This window comes from Pagrus major, chromosome 14 (genome assembly GCF_040436345.1).
Source record: "Pagrus major chromosome 14, Pma_NU_1.0".
NCBI lineage: Eukaryota > Metazoa > Chordata > Actinopteri > Spariformes > Sparidae > Pagrus > Pagrus major.
Window position 1 is genome coordinate 1778754 of NC_133228.1, and position 20829 is coordinate 1799582.

General features: G+C 40.9%; 2 protein-coding genes across 2 annotated transcripts; both read right to left on the reverse strand.

Moving 5' to 3' along the window:
* Positions 1 to 239: 239 nt before the first annotated feature.
* LOC141008674 (uncharacterized) lies at positions 240 to 8765 on the reverse strand. The gene is made up of 8 exons (XM_073481123.1): positions 8484 to 8765; positions 7379 to 7529; positions 6997 to 7234; positions 6566 to 6840; positions 6160 to 6350; positions 2948 to 3046; positions 1295 to 1870; positions 240 to 795 (listed from the first exon to the last, which is right to left on the reverse strand). Exons 1-4 carry the CDS (start codon positions 8763 to 8765, stop codon positions 6570 to 6572), a joined length of 942 nt encoding a protein of 313 aa, XP_073337224.1. The 3' UTR covers positions 240 to 795; positions 1295 to 1870; positions 2948 to 3046; positions 6160 to 6350; positions 6566 to 6569.
* Positions 8766 to 15453: 6688 nt separating this feature from the next.
* Positions 15454 to 17856, reverse strand: LOC141008543 (microsomal glutathione S-transferase 1-like). The gene is made up of 4 exons (XM_073480957.1): positions 17794 to 17856; positions 17221 to 17353; positions 16508 to 16599; positions 15454 to 15907 (listed from the first exon to the last, which is right to left on the reverse strand). The coding sequence occupies exons 2-4, from the start codon at positions 17335 to 17337 to the stop codon at positions 15661 to 15663; spliced, it is 456 nt and encodes a 151-aa protein (XP_073337058.1). The 5' UTR covers positions 17338 to 17353; positions 17794 to 17856; the 3' UTR covers positions 15454 to 15660.
* Positions 17857 to 20829: the final 2973 nt, after the last annotated feature.

The following is a 20829-nucleotide window of genomic DNA, read 5'->3' on the forward strand; positions in this document are numbered from 1 at the left end:
GTAATCATTCAAATAATGAATACATAAACAGCAGCATACTAGATGTCTAGCACTAAAACACCTTATTACACATACTCCTATAGGTTCAGAATCGATGTGGAGAGCTGCCTGAAGAGCCACGCTGCATGACTCTTCATCCAGGCCTTGAGCCAGTCTGCCTGAACCCCTACTCCCTGCAGAATACCCTGAACATTTATCAGGCAGACCATGGGCCACTGGAGGCAAAGGAAAGATCTGTGTAAGTTAGACAATAAAATATTTTTTATTGATTTTGGATGTTTTTAAATTACACTGTTGTTGAACAAATGACATGCCTTTCAAAGACCAGTAAGGTTTAGTACCTGAGAATAAACTTGCACTGTTTATACAATCATATTAGTGATGTTGACTAATGTATACAGTGTATTTTATATACACTCAAAGCACATGAGTACTGCTTGACTGTAACCATTTTAATCCCTCATCTTCCTCAGCCATATATCCACTCTCATGTAGGACAGATTGTTAACAATAAAGACTGGCTCATTCTGGAGCTGTTTTTCACATGGGTCTCTAAACATATTAAATCAACCAACATGTACATTACACTGATATATAGATGTATATATTAAATGCACATGATTGGACATTTTTAATCACTAGATGATTATTCTTTCTGAAAATGTAGCTGTGTGGTCGTGGAAGTTCCATGGAATTAAAAAAAAACTGCTGTCCATTTTCTTGTCCATCCATTCAGCCAATATGATGAGGCAGACTTCAGGTTGATGAATCAAACTCATCTTCTGAGGTCCCGAGCTGTAAGATATGACAAAATGTGGAGGGAAAGGCTGTTTTTGTTTAGTACATCAATCAAACAAGTTTAACTTGGTTTCAGATACGTTCTTCTATAAAGACAACACATATTGATAATTTTTTTTTTTATTACAGGCATGCTTGCTATCTGGCCTACAGGAGTTTTGTGTCGTGGTGCTGGGGATATCTGGGAAAGGACAACCGGGTTGTCATCCCTTCCTGTGTTGTCCTCCGTATACAGCAGGAGTACCCAGATGAAGATGGGGAGTACAGCGGTTTTAAACCCCCCATTTAAATATTGAGAATTTATTTAGTTTAGTCTTCATGTTTGTTTGTTTATTTGTTTAAAAATGTATCCAATGTTATAATGCACTTCTAATAAATTAATTATTGAGTAACACTGAGACCTGTACATGGGGAAAAGAAAAAAAGACAGGAATATGAAAAGACAGATTAGGCTGTCATCATGACCACTGCAACATACCTCGTGGCTGTGACTTACATGTTTGTGGGGTTAGATGGGTGTTGACTCATTATGTCCTGGTGAGCGTGACGTGAACGTGAACCTGGAAACATGGCTGTCAACTGCATCTGCCTTCTCAGGTCGCTCATACTGTGAGCACAGGGATCCAGGGACAGACACTGCTTTCATCTCAGCGACAAAGGGTGCAGGGTCATGGACGATCTCATTAAAAAGGAGGTCCATAAGCTCAGTGACATATTCTAAAACAAAAGGAGAGAGCACAAAACATAGCACATTGTTAGAGTAATTAATACAGTCTAAACTTTTGGCACAATGGCAAAAATATAGAATTTTTGTGTTTACAGCCTAGATATTTATACCTTGTCACTCAAGTCTTCCCAAAATGTTGCCAGCTGGGTGAAAGGGTTTTGAATTATACATATTATTATAGAGATGACAACTTAACCTGTAGTATAGCGTGTCTTCACCATGGACACAACATGTTCCCCTCTCTTGGCCTTGGGAAATTTAATTTGGAACCGCAGTTCTCCTGAAGCAGTCCTTGCTTGGCTACGTGCAGAATTCTCATTGAAATGCAATGCAGCCAGGTAAAGCCTGATAAAAGAAGGATTTGTATTGGATTACTACAAAAACATTTCAAGTGCCACGGTCACTAGTGTAGACATAAAATGTTGTAATGTTTTCACTTGTCAGTTTTTCACTTGCATAACGCAGTGTTTCCCCTACCGTTGTATAGGGGGGGCGCCCCGCCCCTCCAACGGGACCCCGCGCCCCCCCTGAAAGTCAAGTTAATTTAATTTATATCACCAAAACACAACAGAAGTCATTTCAGGTCACTTTTCCTATAGAACAGGTCTGGACCGTGTTCTTTTAATAAATAATGATGTTATTGATCTAATTTAAGCGAGGATATTTCATTTCATTTTCTTCATCGGCGCGCATCTACGCTTCTCCTCCGCTCTGTTTTACGATGGGCGGAGCTTCGCACCGGCGTACACACAAACAAACACGTGAACACACACCTACAGACAGACACGGAGAGAAGAGGACAACATGTCGCGTCGACCCCCACTGCCTGAAAAGCAGGCGAAAATATCCACGTTTTTTAAGCGCACTCAAAGTGATTCTGGCGAGGCAAACGTTAGCTCTGCTGCTAGTAATAGCGAGAGTATCTCTGCCGCTGCTGGTTCAAGCACAGAGCAGAGTTCATCCATGGAGCACAGCAGTAGCCCACCTGCTTCACCCCCTCCCCCCGACAAGCAGCACAAGTCCAGTCACCATAGGTTGACAGGGTTCGACCCAACTTGGCTGTCAGAGAGGAAGTATTCCTCCTGGCTGTACAAAACTGATATTGGTAAGTACGCAAAAAAAGAGAAACAAATAAAACACAGATAGATGGATTAATAAACAAAAGTAGATAGATAGATAGATAGATAGATAGATAGATAGATAGATAGATAGACAAAAGCAGATAGATAAACAAAAGTAGATAGATAGATGCATAATGATAAAGAGATGGATAAAGATAAATAAATAAACAAAAGTAAATAGATAGATATATAGATAGATAGATATAGATGGATAATGATAAAGATAGATAAATAAACAAAAGTAAGTAAGTAGATCGATAGATAGATGGATACAGTACATAGAGAATGAATGGGGAATTACTTAAGTTTTCGGAATGTTCTGTCGAATATGTAGACAGCACAAACAGGCCGTGTTGAGAGGAAGCCAGACCCGGCCGTTTATCGAGTCTCCCTGCCAGTCCTACAGAAAGGATAAACTTGATAAACATATGGCATCTGAGCACCATAAAATAGCCTGTCAGCGCCAGTCAACTTTGACAGCAGGTAAAAATTTCATTTCTTTTATTACAGTTTTATCAATAATATATTATGCTCCTTAATGCTGATGATGCATTTCATTTCAGGCAACACTGTCCTTGCATCGTTTGAGCCAACAATTGTCCTGGAGCATTAGGCTGTGGTGGGGGCATTTAAGTGCTTATATTGGCTTGTTAAGCATGAAATAGCCCACCACACAAACTAACACCTTGCTGCAACTGGCTCATCTTTTGGGCTGCACCTATTTCGACAAGCTCAATGTATGTTTCTTTTTAAATATATTTTTACTGTATTTTTTTGTTAGTCTTATGTGATGAATGAATTGGGCTTTTTTGTAGCATAAAATTAGTTAGAAAAGTTACAAAGAATTCATATACTGCATTTAATTGTCCAGCCTCTTTGAATGTAACCTTTCCAACTATTTTTCAGATTGGTAATACCACCAACTACAGATATCATCGCATAATAGATGAAATGCTTGAAATTCTAGCCAGTGTGATTGAGAGGCCTATATTGAGGGCCATTTCATAGACACAAGCCATAGGTATGGAGATTGATGAGAGCACAGATGTCTCTGTCTGCAGACAATTGGACATTCATGTGAGGTAAGTCTAATGTGTAACTTTTCACTGACTAATGAAATTTCAATATACAGATAATTGAAATTTATAAAATGTTATCATATGGACATTATTAGATACTTGGACAACGAGGGGAAGCTCTTCTGCCAATTTCTGGATCTCATATGCCTGACTGATGGGAAAGCAAATTCAATAGTGGCAGCCCTGAAGAATATTATTCACACAAAGGGCATACCCACAAACTTAATCTTTGGCTTAGGAACCTACGGCGCTGCTGTAATGACAGGTATCATAACTTGTTTTTTGTATGAAATTAAACTGTATTTTGAATATTTTATTTATTGGTAAATTAATTAACAAATTTATTCAACAGGAAAACAAAATGGGGTTGCTAAACAGCTATCAGATGAATGGCCATGGCTCCTCAGTGTCCACTGTGCTGCACATAGGCTAGCTCTAGCCTGTAAGGACGCATCTGAAGATGTGCCTTACATGGCTACATTCAGAAACCACCTAGAGCAGCTCCACCTGTACTTCAGAAACAGTGCAAACCGCTCTGCTTCTCTGAAGGCAGCTGCAGAGGTTCTTGGTGTGAGTGAGCTGAAAGTGAAGGTAAATAAGTTAAACCTCAAATAAATTGACATATGTACATATTTATGTCCATTTACTTGCATATATATTCATTTTTTTAAACCAACTGTTTTTTCTGTCATTGACTAGCAAGTAAAGGACACACGATGGCTCTCTCAGCATGAAGCAGTAAAGAACCTCATGACAAACATAACTGCTGTGCTGGGAGCCTTAGCAGAGGAAGTAGAGACCCGCAAATGTCCTACTGCTAAGGGACAATACTCATTCCTTGCCACCTATCGCTTCATTGCCGCCCTCCACCTGCAAGCTGATGTGCTCCCTCACCTGGCATGCCTCTCTAAACTCTTCCAAAAGGAGGATGTCATGTTCCTGGCAATCAAAGAGCAGGTAACATTACTAACCCAAATCAGCTGCCATGTTTTATTTTCATGTTTATTTTGCACAAAAATAGGTTACCACAATTGATCTTTTCACATGAGTCAATTTGGTTAATTTTCTAGGTCCCTGTCACCCTGGCCTTAATAAACGGCATAAAAGTTTCTGGTGATCAGCAACCTGGCTCATACTTGAGTAGGCTTAGCCAAAGTCTTGATGACCCTTTGGGATTGGGGGCATTCAGCATCTCTGCTGAACAGGAGAGATGAAGAAGAGGAGAGGATGATTCAGGGGACAGACAGCAGTACTGGCAGAGATTTCAATCACAGGTATGATTATGTAGTTTTCGGCTGACTGTATTGATGTAACTTCAATTTAGTTGCTGCACAGTTTTATTTACACTAATAGTTTACTGACATTTTTTTCTTGCTGTTTGATCAGGTGATGGATCCATATTTGGATGGCCTCATTGCCCATCTCGAGAGGTGTTTCAGTGAGGTTGGAGTCATGGCTAAATTTGGCATACTAGGTCCACAAGCAGCTACACTCCCTGATAACACTGCGCACACACACCTAAGGACACTGGTGGAGAAGTTCTGTTCCCGTGCCGATTTTAACACAGTCCTTGAAGAATGGGCCTCTTTCAAGGAACAAGTCGTCTCTGGTCCACTCAAGGTAACTTTAAAACGTGATATTGTCACATAACGTTATCATTAACACTGTTCTGTGTTAATCATATCATTGAACTTTTCCAGAACAAGACTCAGCTGGCCATAATGGCTGACCTGTCTTCAAAATATGAAGAGTTTGGTGTCCTGTACCCAACCATAAGCCTGCTGGCTGCCATTGCACAGACGGTCCCGGTCAGCAGTGTAAACTGTGAGAGGGACTTCTCCACCATGAACAGGGTAAAAAATAGCTCTCAGAATGGGATTTGCTGCTTTAAGCTATCAGTATTTTAAGCTATCACTTTTCAAGCTTAACAGTTAATGTATTTGCAGACCAAGATAAACATCCGCAATAGGCTGCAGGGGGACCATCTTGCAGCCTGCATGCGGATCTCGATAAATGGGCCAGATGTGTCCGATGTTGCATATCAAGAGGCACTGGAAATGTTCTTCCAGAAGCCAAGAAAGATCCACTGTAGCAACAAAAGATGCACACTTTGTGGATAAAACCATTGCAAATAGTTGTTAATAGTTGTAAATAGTTGTAAGTAATTGTATCTGTAATTTGTACATAAAAGAAAGATATTGCAAAAGTAGTTGTAATTGTTGGAGAGAAAAGAGAAAAATATTGTCAAAGAGTGTTCTAAAGTATTGTTATTAAAATGATTCCTGTTTGTTAACTGTCAGCCTGTTTGGCCTGCTGCTCCCACCAATCCCCCAAATGTTCAAGCAAATCATCTACTTAGTCTCTATTTACCTGTACAAGTTGGATATCAACAACTTTGTTTGTTTTGAGATCCATCAAGGAATATGAGCCATACTTTGCACAATGGCCGGGACTGTCAGCACGCATGTCACCAGCAAGAGATACTGTTTCCCTCTGTTTCAGTTCCTCAAACTGGTCGGTCTGGTGTGATCGCCATTTATGCAGCACGGAAGCCAGAATGTAGTTATGCACATGATTACGGTGTGTCATTCTTGAGAAGGTTCTCACGTGCATTGCATTCAGCACCTGTAATGTAAAATCAGAGTAATCAGTCGCACTCAAACAATGTTCACAACATGCACTACATCTCTCAGTAGCACTGTGGGATACACTGGCCCTAGAAACGGAAATGTGAGTAGATCAATATTTTAGCAAGGGGGAAAAGAGAGAGCTGTGGGAGAAGCACACATGTATATAAACACACCTTGAGTTTTTTACATTATTTCATTGTTGTAACAAACCTTGTTAGTCTGGATGAAAGGAGAGCCTGTGTAGTATACAGCGGCTGACAGGTGCAGATTCCCTGCAGGAGAGCTGCCCAGAAGTTGACTCTTCCACTGTCTGCTGTAGAAGCAACTCTGGTAGAGGCACTTCTGGGTCACAGAAAGGAATGGTCCTTATACAAATGTCTACCTTGCACACTGTTGAGCAGGTGGGGCAGATTTTAAAAAGCTCAAGCAGACACTCCTCGTACACCAAATACTTCACCATGTCCTGCACTGGCTTGGTTGGTGCTCTATTGACAAAGAAAACCACAGGCAACAGTTGTTACAAAGTATATTATTATACATATCAGAAAGTAAATGCTGATGTGAGAATATATTTGTTGACAAATTCATTGTTACTATTATGTAAGATTAGTAAGGATCTATAACAAGCAAAGTTATCTTACTGTTCACTGGTGGTGTCAACTGACTCAGACATGGGGAGGTAGCTGGAGTCATCAGGATCTACAAAGCTCACACTAGGTTCAGACTCCTGAATAGATGGAAACTCCAAGTGAGGACGCTTTGTTGGTGGGTTCTCAGGTACGGCTTTCTGCTTTAGTGGAGTTGAAGACTGTAGCGGAAGAAACTGGAATGTTGTATCACCCACAGCAACACTCTTAGTCGATACTGTAGCCTGAGAACCTGGAAAATATATATTCAAATTATGATAGTATATAGCAATGTAATAATCAACCAGTGTTTTTTTCAACTATTATGCTATTTATACCCAGAATATGGCAACACCACAGACATTTGAAAAGTCAAACTAAGAACAGGTACACATACCTGTACTGTTTCTGTTGACAAGTGTTCCTTTGGACAGTTGTGTTGCCACAGGCCTTTTCCCCACAAAGCGGTCCGTTTGACATTCAATTTCCCTGGTGTCTTTCTTCACGTCACCACACTGGCACGCTGCCTCTCTTGTGGTTGGAGGAGACTGCTTTGTCAAAACAAGATAACAGTAAAACTTATTTGTCTAATAAATCTTGCAGTGATGGAATGTCAGTAATACATTTACTTTAGGTTTATTTACTTGGCCATTTATACTTTATGCTGTTTTATCTATATCTACTCTTACTTTTCAGTATAAAATTTCCTGTACAGTGAATCTCCACATGACGATGTTGAATGTCTGTGATAAACTGAAGGATTGTATGTAAGCAGGTACACTTTTCCTAAATTCTAAATAAAATGTAATATAAAACCCTCTTTTTATCAGCTGGAAAGTGCATTGTTACTGAGCTGACATCACGAGTAGACTTTTTATAGATACGTGGTTCTCACAGAACAGAAAGGCGCCAAACATATATCATCTTCTAGAATATGATTCATTACTATTGATTTAACTATACAAAAGCATGTTGTTGTTAAAAATGAGCAGATTCGTGCAACAGTGACAGTAATCCAAAACACCATCTATATAATATTGAAACGCTAACATTTTACAGCAATGAGTGCTCTTACTTATTTTCATCAGTTGTGTGGGATTATACCAGCTGTGGAGTAGCTTTATATTATTTACATATTGACTCCGTCTAAGCTAGCTGCTCCCGTCCGTGAAAAAAAAACGCGCTCAGGGCGCTCATTTTAGGTGTCCCTTGGTCCATGTTTTACAATACACACAAACGTAAAACCCCAGTCTACATATAATTCCTTGTCATAGCTATATTGGTGCACATAAAATATTACCCGTGGATTATCGTTGTGCTGTCAGATGGACTCCGCTCAGGGAATGAGGCCAAATCACGTCATGATTACATGCAATAACATTTGCTAACATTACATGGGCATGACAGGATGCAGGATGTAAAATCACTTTCAGGATTTGCACCTTCAGCAAAATGCATTTAATTAAACGAATACAATATTTTTAACATAAGCACACACTTACACTCTCTGGTGCGCACGTAATGCCGGTGGCGGAGATGAGAGCACCTGATGTCGGCGGGACGGAGAGGGTCGGTGGCGGCCACATAATGCCGGTGGCCGTGATGGTGGCAGCCGCTGTCGGCGGGACGGAGAGGGTCGGTGGCGGCCACATAATGCCGGTGGCCGTGATGGTGGCAGCCACTGTCGGCGGGACGGAGAGGGTCGGTGGCGGGCACATTATGCCGGTGGCCGAGATGGTGGCAGCCGCTGTCGGCGGGACGGAGAGGGTCGGTGGCGGGCACATAATGCGGTGGCCGTGATGGTGGCAGCCGCTTTCGGCGGGATGGAGAGGGTCGGTGGCGGGCACATAATGCCGGTGGCCGTCATGGTGGCACTTGCTGTCGGCGGGACAGGAGGATGCAAGCCGGGGACGGAGAGGGTCGGTTCGGCCCTACTGACCAGCGTCAACGGACTCTTCAGGAATCCAGACTTTACCTGGTGATAGTTGCTGTAACTAAAGGGGGTAAAGTGGACACTGCAGAGACGGGTGTTGGTGGTGATTTTGAACTCTCCACAGTAGCTCCTCTTGACAAAATCGATCCACCGTTTCCTTAGGTTGTCGTCGGTAGGAAACTTAAATAAGCTAACTGAGCCGTTACCCTGCACACTGTGGCATCCAGGAAAGATGCACGAGCGATGTGGAGGAGACATGACTGGTTAGCTGACTGGTTGACTGGTTAGCTAACTGCAAACTATCGTAAGCGATGCTAGCCGAGACTCGAGAGCGGGCGGGAAAACCACCGAAGCTAATGCGCTGAACGTATTTATACCGCTTCCGCAGCAGGGCGGGGTTTATGCTAAAACGCGGCTATGATTTCTGACCCGCCCATTAAATCCTGAACACAGAAATTTTGAAACACAGTTTGGAAGCCTAGCTCCACAATTAAATTCTAAATGGTTGAATGGCTTTTTACATGTTTTAAGGAAATATATTTATGACCTATTTAATGTGTTTAGAAGAAAATGGCTGAATTTGCTTTACACAGACTTTAATGATAGGTTATTGTTATTTTAATTGAATGCAAATTTTCCATTCAGTTTTTCTATCATGTTGAGTCGTAATTAAATTAAATAACAGTCTGATTTAATTAAATCAGTGCATATTTATACATAAACCTTATGTGTTTATTCAGTTATTGCGCCAGCAATGCACCTGATCACATCCTAAATCAATTACAGTGTTAGAAATCTGAACACCACCAATGCTTCAGATCACACTTTTTTTGTCTTTCTGACACATTAGCCGAAAATGGTTGCTGGGGAGTATAAAGATATACTATGTGTGTCAATACAGATATCAACAAGGCAAGACTGGATGACTAACTGGACAGAAAGTCCTACCCCAGACAACTACCCCAGGCCCCCCTAAACCTCAAGTAAGTGCATTTCACTTGGTTTGGTTTGGTGATTTGTTTATAAAAATGCTACAGTAAATTACTATATAAACTAAAGCATGCCCTGCATTATGACTACATCAGAGCACTCCTGTGGCAAAATAAAAAATTTTTGTTTAAACTTTTTTGTTTAAACAACAGGCAGGTAAGTGTCAAACTCTCAGACATACTAGCATTTCCGTCACACTTCACTTTCTGAACCTTTTGTTCAGCTTCAGCAGGAGCTGGTTTTCTAAGTTAACAGAGTCTATCCGGCTTCGATTGGCTGTGAAGAGTAGACCAGCACAGCTAAAAAGTCGTTCACATGCAGCAGAGGCAGGCAGAACTGTGTTCAGCTTGAGAGAGAGCATCTTAATGGCTGAGAAGGAGTGCAGCAGCTCCATGGTGTCTGTGGCACAAGCAAGATAACCATCAAGCTCAACTGGACTTTGCAGCCTTCTGGAGATTGGTCTGGAGAAGAAATCATCTTCATCAGATGACTCTCTTTGCTGATCCTCACTCTCATGCTCGGTCATTTCAAGATGTTGTTTGATGTACATCAAGGCTGTAATTGCAAGTAGATAACACAATTTTGTTATTTAAATTTCAGTGAATATTCCTGAACACACATATTTAAATCAGCTAATTCTCAAAAAGGATTCTTTGGTATTAAGGACAGACCATCAATAACTGACAACCTATTAGGTGAGCCATGACTGTGATGTTACTAAGTATACTCACTTATGACAGTGGTTGTCCAAATATTAAGATAAAACATTTCTAAGAATTGTAGCTCAATTATGCATGCACGCACGCGCACACGTTAGCTAGCTCCATCTTATTTTAATATCAGGCTAACCAATGGCAGTGACAATATCTTTGCAGACTTATCTTAGCCAAACTAATAACCTTAACACACATGAAAAATAAGAAAGCAATATCATACAAGTATAGTTGTAAAACCTCTTACTGCAATGTGTTTTTTGAGATTAGACGCTGAAGTCTTGTAAGCTGATATCACCGTAGAGGTCAAACAAAGTTTGCACTGCATCTGGACGCTGTCTCCTTTTCTCTCACTGTACATGAAAAATTCCTCCAGGTACGGCCACGGGCACTCGTCCTCCGTCTTTTCTTCATCATTTTCACTGTTGACAGTGTTGTCTTCTGTCTCCATTTTGGCTTCTTTGTCTCCAAATCTTCAGTCCATAAATTACTCTCTACTCCGCTGTGTAGGTATGTAACCTCCAGAAGCCTGTTCCTGCTGCTGCAGCGGAGTTGTCCTTTCCTTACGTCATAGATTAATTGCCGCGGTCGCGATCGGAAGGCCTTATTGGCTACAAAGATGCAGATGAAAGGTTTGAATATTAATTCAAATTGTGGGCGCACTCAGTAGCAACTTTTGATTTTAAAAGTAGCGAAATAGATTACATGGTGTAAATTGTACTCAAGTATGAGTAAAATTACACACTTGAAAAAAATACTACTTAATTACAGTAACGTGAGTATTTGTAATTCGTTACTTCCACCCCTGCATTTTAGAAGGGGAATCTAAGGAGGACTTAAGGTCCCCACACACCAGGTCGATGGTCGGCAGTCCAGCATTGTCAGGACAGTCAGTGAGTGTCCAAGGCTCTAGTCAGTGCGGAATGTCCTGCACTGTTGGCACTGAACAATTCTTGTTGGAGGCTTTTTGGCTGATTGAGCATGTAGACTCACCAGTGGCTTGTCAGTGACAGAAATCTTAATTCAGGTCTGGCTACGGGTCCAGACAGGATGAGCTCCAGGCTCCTCAAGTCCTGTGCAGACCAGCTGTGCAGGATTGTGGAGTACCTCTTCAACATGAGCCTGAAGCTGGGAAGAGTGCCAATGCTGTGGAAAACCTCCTGCGTCTTACCAGTTCCAAAGACCCCTCACTCAAAGGACTTCAAAGGCTACAGACCAGTTGCTCTCACTTCACACCTGATGAAGACCCTAGAGTGGCTGGTCCTTGTCCATCTCCGCCCACTGGTGGGTCCTTTTATGGACCCACTCCAGTTTGCCTACCAACATGGCACCAGAGTGGACGACGCCATCATCTTCCTCCTGGACAGATCACTGTCTCACCTGGAAAAGCCTGGAAGCACTGTGAGGATCATGTTCTTTGATTTCTCCAGTGCTTTCAACACCATACAGCCTGCACTTCTGGGGGACAAGCTGAAGCTCACGGGGGTGGACCAACACCTCACGTCCTGGATCCTCGACTACCTCACCAACCGGCCACAGTATGTGAGGACTCTGGACTGGGTGTCGGACACAGTTGTCTGCAGTACGGGGGCCCCACAGGGAACAGTCCTTGCCCCTTTCCTGTTCATCCTGTACACTACAGACTTCTCCCACCTATCACCCCACCGCTATCTCCAAAAGTTCTCTGACGACTCTGCTATCGTCGGCCTCATCAGGGACGGGGACAACAGAGCCTACAGAGAACTTATTCAGGACTTTGTGGACTTTTGTGTCAGCAGAACCACCTCCAGCTCAACGCCGGGAAAACCAAAGAGCTGGTGGTGGATTTCTGCAGGCACAGACCACCCTGTACACAGATGAACATCCAGGGAACGGACATTGAGATGGTGACATCTTACAAGTACCTTGGAGTTCACCTGAACAATAAACTGGACTGGACTGATCACACTGCAGCAACCTATAAGAAAGGTCAGAGTAGACTCCATCTGCTGAGGAAGCTCAGGTCCTCTGGAGTGCAGGGGGCACTCCTGAGGACATTCTATGACTCTCTGGTGGCATCAGCCATTTTCTATGGAGTAGTCTGCTGGAGCAGCAGCATCTCAGCAGCAGATAGGAAGAGACTTGATGAACTTATAAACAAGGCCAGCTCCATCCTGGGATGCCCTCTTGACCCAGTGCAGGTGGTGGGAGAGAGCAGGATGATGGATAAGCTGTCATCGCTACTGGTGAAGGAGTCCCACCCCCTGCAGGACACAATTACAGCACTGGGTAGCTCCTTCAGCGATAGACTGATACACCCCAAGTGTGTGAAGGAGATATATGTGTGTGTATCTGTGTATCGCAGGTCCTTCCTTCCTGCTGCTGTCAGACTCTACAATCAGCACTGCTCCCAGTAGACCTCACTGTGCACTGTGCAATAAAAACTGTATACATAGCTCATTTCTCATTTTGGTTTGCACTAACTGGGCAATTGTCATACTCATATTTATAATTTTTTAATAAAAATTCACTGCCCACACTGTTTATAATTACACTGTTTATATCTGTACATATTATGTATATACGATTCTATTTCTATTTCTTACCTTTTTATTATATTGTTTATTTTTTACTATTATTATTGTTTATTGTTATATTGAACTGTCCTTTGGCTGCTGTGACGCACAAATTTCCCCATTTGCAGGACTAAAAAAGGAATTCTGATCTGAGGTAAGCAGATCAGTGCAGAAAAGAGAAACGGAAAAAGAAAGGGAAAGCCCCTTGAGTCTGCTGTATCCTTCACAACTAACTGGCAAAGACTGGAGAAGAAAGGTTTAAGACAGGTAACTGGTGATCAGTGTAGATGGACTGCAGGTGTGTGGAGCAGCAGGTGAGAGGAGTCTGGCTGATGAGCAGAATGTAGGTCAGCCACGCCCAGCCTGAGACGAACACAGACAGACAGAGGGAGACAAACATACAACAAGAAGGGAGGGGGAAAAACACAGGAGAAACAAGGGGAAATAGACAAGGCTCTGCTGTATTTTTCTCATCTGCCTCTTTGCCAGTGCCATTTGTAACTTTTTATCAGACATATTCTCCATTAGGAGCGGCTAAATTTGCAAAAGTGGTGTCAAAAAATACTGTTTAATCATAACAGTTTGTATTGGCAGAGAGGTTTTTCCTTTCACGCAGGTGCAGAACATACAAGCTTGTTGGACAACAGCTGTAGTCTTTGCGGTGTGCTCAAGTGCAGCTTTTTAGCTGAGATAAAGGAGACATGAAGGGACGCAACAGTCAGCCTTTGTCGTAGCTTGTTTTTTGATGTCAGTTTGGTGTGTAGTGACCTTAAGTGAAAAGTGTTGCGCCAGCACCGCTCCCCCCTTAGATCATTAAACAGGGACCTGCCAAGTAAAGTGCATAAAGCTATGAAGAGGAATGCCCTTGGGTAAAAAGCACAATATATATTTCATTGGTCTATAAAAATATAAATTTCTTTAAGCAAAAGTGAGAATAATGTGAGGTGTGCAGTTAAGACTGGATCTCACCTAGTTTTTTGCACAGTCACTGTAAACAGCAAAGATCAAAGATCAGTTACTCATGAATGCCTGGAATTTGTCCTGGGTTGTGTAATCTGTAGGAGGGGCCCTGGCCTGAAATAACACATACTGATAGGTTACTGTTATTGCCCGTTATGGTAATATATATAATCTGATATACACCCAATAAAATAAATGGCCTAAAACATAGACATCAAGAAAGAGATTTTTTAATTCACTATACAGTGTCACATTTAATTCAGAGTTTTTCTACAATGATGAGTCAATGTGATTAAATTAAATAACAGTCTGATTAAATTAAATTAATGCCCATTTATATATAAACCTTGTGTGTTTATACTGTTATTATGAATAGCTATAAAGTTAAGGAGAACTTCACCATAAATATATTGTATTTCAATTGTATTGTTTATTATTTAAGTACTATACATCTACTACAAAATGTATTTTAAAAGGGTTTTTCTGTCTTCTGTGATAAATGACATATCTACTTATTTAATTTCATACACATTGAGTCAACGGGGTCAAAAACTATGTAATGTGAACCTTTACATTTAAGTCATGCAATAGAATTAGATGAAGAATTGACATGTATATGTATGTTTTTCAAATCACTGCTTCCGAGTGTCATGCTTGACTGCAGTATATTCTGACTCAGCAGCCTGTCTGTGAAACTGAAAACTAAATTATATAATCAACTCCAAATTTGTGCAAAGATTATTGGTCACACTCTGTTCAAGCAACCCACAATAAGGGCATGCTCAGACTTGCTAAAAGTATCTCTTCTGACCCCTTGCATGTTCTAAATGGCGAATACAAGATTTTGCCCTCCAAGAGACAATTTAGAGTCCCTCTTTTAAAAACACAACAGGCTAAAGAATTCTTTAAGACATCAGGTTATCTTCTAAAGTCAGTGTGCTGCTAAATAAGATCTGAATCTGAGGATATTATGTGATAGGCTCCATGGTCATGACTGTTTGATGTGGTTTTACGAATATGTGCCATATGTGTAACAGCATGTCTAATTTGTGTGTAAACTTCTTGAGCAGAGCTGCCTGAGGGTGCAAAATGAATTTCAGTGTAAACTGACAATTAAGTTGTATCATATCGTATCATGTCTGAACACGGAATTGGACATGGTGTTATGTTTTGAGTAACCTGGTGGTTTATTCTTAAAATATTTTTTATGAATGACTTAGATTTAACACCTGAGCTTTACTAAACAAAATTTTCTGTGATTTATAGTTGCATTTATGTTTTATTACCTGCTTCATTACCTTCAGAAGTAACTACCCAGACACAATTTTACGGAAAAGTTTATTCAAAATACATTTTCTATCAATGACAATAGTTCTAGCAGGTCAAAGGGAATGCAAAAAAAAAAAAAAGAAATGCAAAGAGCATTTAATAATCAGGCTCATAGAAAGCTAGAGCAAGAGTGAAGGAAAAACTGATTCAGGATCTATATAGGAAAGTGAGGGGTAGAAGAAGTCAGGTTCCACCATCTCTAAAGGACAAAAACTATGCTGAGCACCCTGTAAGCCATGGAGAAGGTGGCCAGCATGCCTATTATCCAGGACAGAGCCCTGCTGGGCTGAGGTAGAGCGCCTATGTAGGCAATGGTGTGTAAGATCCGAGAGCCAGCAAAGAGGCGGAAGTGGAGCAGAGCAGCTGAAAGCTCAGGTCCAGTCAGAGTGTAGAACAGGCCAACCACAACAAAGGGAATAATGCTCTCCAGGTCATTCTGGTGACACCTCAAGAACGAAAACACACATGTCTTTAAGATAGGTCTATCTAGGAGGACTAGACATAAGATAGTTTACAACATACTGTATTGTGCAATGAAAGTCTTTAAGATGACAGTTTAATATCCTTATACAGGGCAACCATTATGCTATAATCCTTCCATCCATCAATCCAAAACTGACAGGTTGAGAGGCACTGTTACTGTAATTTGTACCATTAGTTACAGAAAACTACATCTGTGTACCAGTGCTGATATAAATGCTGTTTCACCAGTTTGAGACCCTAATAGGAATATGCTGAAGGGGCTAAGTTTGGAGGGTGGAGTTTTTTTTATGAAAATAGTTAAATAATTGTTAAATGTGGTCAAAATTAGTGCATATTGATGATTTTTGGAAGTTATTTAAGTACCACTTAACTTCAAAACCTTCATGAAAACAATGTATCTCTCTTACTGTTTGACTTATCCTGGGTTAAAGCTAATGGTAGAGAAAATTCCCACACAATATTTCTAAAATCAAATGCTTTTTTCTGATGAAATACCACTGCATCAATTTTAGCTTAAATTGAAAGTGATTGTGGTAACTGAAATTTTAACTAGATCATCTTACCTTCGAACTCGCTCTACCTCTGGATGGGTTCTTAGCTGTTTCTTCCTCTCCTCTGCAGGCATCCTAGCCACATCTTCCTCATTTGCAAAAGCCTAAATGAGAGAAATAGTATCGGTACTGATGGAAAGACTAGAGTTTTTACCCCTGTCTCTACCTCTGCATAGAAAAAAATGGGTAAAAACAATTCTATACATGCATAATGTGGAAATGCAAATACATGAATATGCAAAAATTGTTCAGTGCATGGACATAAAAATTTAAGCTAGTTTTAAGTGCTTCCTTTATTAGTTGTTTCCATTCCTTTTGTTTTCTGATTATTTTCTTTTTTCTAGCTAGGTTGTGCCTCAGTTAGACTGTGTATATGACTTCTTATTCTGACTGTAGGACTCTAAAGGAAAACATAATAGCTTTGGAGGGCAGTTAGGAATTGAGTTCAATTGAGTGTTTACCACAATGAAAACCAGCACAACGCCAACAGGCTTGGAGTTTAGAGGCTAAGCAAGGCTAAACATATCCTGGGACCTTATACACACACACACACACACACACACACACATATATATATATATATATATATATATATATATATATATATATATGTATATATATATATATATATATGTATATATATATATATACTGTATATATATATATACATAAAATAGACTCGTCTTGTTTAAACAGATGTATATGGCACTACTATTGATACCTACTCCTCTGGTGAAGCGGTAGTATGCAGTCATGGGGGCCATCAGCATCATCTTCAAAATTGCAATAGCGGCATAGGTGGTGAATGCCTTAAATACTTCATCTTCCATCAGCTTTGCCATCTCTGCTGGTTTACAACTGAACAATGAGGAGGACACAATGGTTATTTTATCATTCTGTTTCAGAAAAGGTGTTTCACATAATTTAATCACATTTTTAGTTTTCAATACATACATATGGTTTATAACCTAAACAAAACAACATTGATGAAAAAATCCTTTTTAGCAGTCAAAAAGGATTTAAAATAATACCTACAGAATGGAGAACACAAAACTGTAAGATTATGAATGCGCAGAATGTGTTTATAGATCAAGCGAAAAAGTTATTTCTGTGAAAAAACATACAGCCCTGCCACAGTGTTAAAGTAAAACCACTGAACAAACTAGTTTCAGTTTGTAACTGCGCCTTTGTGTTTTAAAACAAGTCTTGTCTAAACGCAAAACTCCCAGGAAGCCTTTAAAAAGAATCTGTTGTCAAAGATATACAGTATTAGTTACATTTTAATAAGCTCAACTTACGTCCTGTGGTGACTCTGCAGAAGTGGAGCAAGTGAAGGATCGGTTGCTGATAAACATACTGACCTATCACCCAGAAGCTCAGGAGGCGGGACCACTTTAACTACAGTAAAATACACAACTTCCTCTGTGTGGGAGTGTTACTGTGTTTCACCACTTTTGAGGCCCATATGTATTCTTACTAGTTAAACTCCTCCAAATGCTAGGCATACTTAAAAGATTTTATAAGGTATTAATTTATATTTAGTAATATAGTTATAGTTATATCCACTGCTCAATCTAACCCCAACATTCACAATTATGAGTCCATCAGTTTGCTCAGGTCCTTCTATTGGTTTTACCACTTTTCACAACCATGACTGGAGATCCCATGCGCAGCCATGGCCCTATTGTTTAGTGCTTTCAGTGCCATACTGTTAGGATCTGCAGAGCCTTGTCTATTTCCCCATGTTTCTCCTGTGTTTTCCCCCTCTTTCTTGTTGTATGTTTGTCTCTCAGTGTTTGTCTCAGGCTGGGCGTGGCTGACCTACATTCTGCTCATCAGCCAGACTCCTCTCACCTGCTGCACCACACACCTAGGGTCCGTCTAGACTGATCACCAGTTACCTGTCTTAAGCCGGTCTTTCCCCTCCAGTCTTCGCCAGTTAGTTGTAAAACCATCAGTGGTAACACCAAGGCCATGCTTGGTAGATATTTCTGCAATTCAGCTCTGTTTTTTCGCCTGCCTAAATCTGCCTTTTTTTCCTCTGTGCTGCAGACCTGCCACACTCACCAGCCCGTCCAGTCATGCCTAGCCTCACCTGTTGTCTCGCCAGAACCGCCACACACACCAAAACTGAATTCTAACTGTACTCACAATAACCCGATGGCAATTTCAGCGCTAAATGTGAAATTGTGTAAATATTTCCATCAGTGTGCAATAGTGTAAATATCTTGAGTGTTTATGTCTCCTATTTATACTGTTAATATTATTCTTACTGCTTTTTTTTATATATATATTTTCTACTTATTTATTATTACTGTTTTAATTGATGCTTATATTTGTTATCCCCTTTACTGCTGTAATAATGCAAATTCAGATCAGGCATATAACATATAGGCCAAGTTGACAGTAGCAACTTAACTACATTAGTTAGCACTAGCAGTATCACCTGCTGGGAGGTTGTCAAGTTACTTGTTCTTGACAGCAGCCAAAGGTTCAGTTAATTGTCTATTGTCTATAATTGTCTGTTTATAACTCAGGGTTATACAATGAAATGTAAGTTGTATCCCCTTTAAGCAACACCAGAAAAAAAAAACTATTTTTCATGGTGGAATGTTGAGGATGAGTTCAGAGGAAGAAAGCTGCTCTAAAGTGTGGTGATATGGCAGTGGCTACAACTTCTGTATCTTTTGCCAGATGCCACAGGGTGAACAGACTGTAAGGTGGCTGTTGTCTTTTAGGACGCACTCACACTTGGCCCAGTTGCTCTGTGCCGTGCCGAAGCATGATTGTCCCTCCTCCCCAGTCCCTCGCAGCCCTGCACTCACATTGTTCCGGCCACAACCAGGCCTGACCATGGTTACCTTTTGCACATACGCCATCACGTTGTAGCACAGTCGCGGCACAATGGAGAACAACACAGAGAACATGACTAACTTTATTGACTTTTTATGTGGCTTATTTTGTGTTGTTTTGGTCATAGATGGCCCTCTCACATTCCTGGATTTCCTGATTATGCAAGGCAGAGTAATACGCATCATTATACTTCATGTCCACATTGCGCACCTGTGTTTGTGCTCGTGCATGAGCAACCATACCGTGCCGAAGCACCCCTCTTCCAACCGTGCCAGGGCCAAGGAAGTGTACCGTGCTTGAGCACAGTATGGAGCGCTCACACTAGTCACACAAACTGGACTTTACAGATTGCCTAGTGTAACTGTGCCCTTAGTATACTTTGGGTTCTATGCAGACACCTCACTTCACTGATATCACTGATGCTCACTATATGGGTACCAATGATGTTTTGGGCAATTTTAATCATCAGCTGCAGAGCCTTCCTGTCCTGGGCCATGCATGAACCATGCCAGTTTGTGATGTTTCAGGTCAGAATGCTTTTTATTGTTGGTGCCCCTTCTCTCCACTGTAATCAGCCTTCTGCTCATCTATCAAGGCTTTACTCACTCCTCTGGTGGCCTGTTCATGTTATCCTCGTCTGATTCAGCAGATGTAGGCTGTTTGTATAAGCCTGTATAATGCTGTCTGAAGAAGAGTCAACAAGGCCTATGACTCTATGACAAGGGCAGTTGGTCGTCACCGGGGTGTGGATATACTTTCAATGGTGAATACTTTAGACATTCCTGGACAAAACTGTACTGATTTCGGAGTTTATATTACATTTTTTTCATTTTATCTATCCATGCTTTTGACTTGAAGTACCAGACCTTTATCTTTCTTTACATTTTTCTACTTACTGTGTTTATTGTTATGCACCAAAAAACAAATTCAAATTGTGAAAAACAACTATGTCATTCTGATTAGGTCACTTGTGTGTCCAAGTTACATGACTGGTCAATTTACTGTACAAACACAAAGAGTTTAGTTGTAGGTGGTTGTTAGACTTAGACTTAGACTTAGACTTAGACTTCACTTTATAGCTTTCGTTATCGCTCCAGCCGTATTTTGTATTTGTGTTATTGGCCAAGAGCAAGTGACGTGGCAGCTGGGGATTGGCTGGTGCTGGAGAGTGGGGATATTTTAGACGGTTCCACCTGGAAGATGCAGAGAATCGCTACCAGCGAACAGCATCCTCCTTGCTCATGCTTTACTTGTGTTTGTGCTTGATCAATTAATGTTTTTTGAGAACTAGAGAGTGTTCAGCTGAGCGCTAGAGTGCTCTGTGTTTTTGCCAGAGCAAGCCTGTTTGGAAATAGGCGTGAAGCAGTAGGGGTGAGCTGCCTTTTTCTTTACTCCCTGTTTTTTCTCCTGTTTTTGGTTAGGTTAGGGAGGTAGGTTTAGCAAATGTCTTTTTGTCCCTTTTCGTTCATAGGATTTAGTTA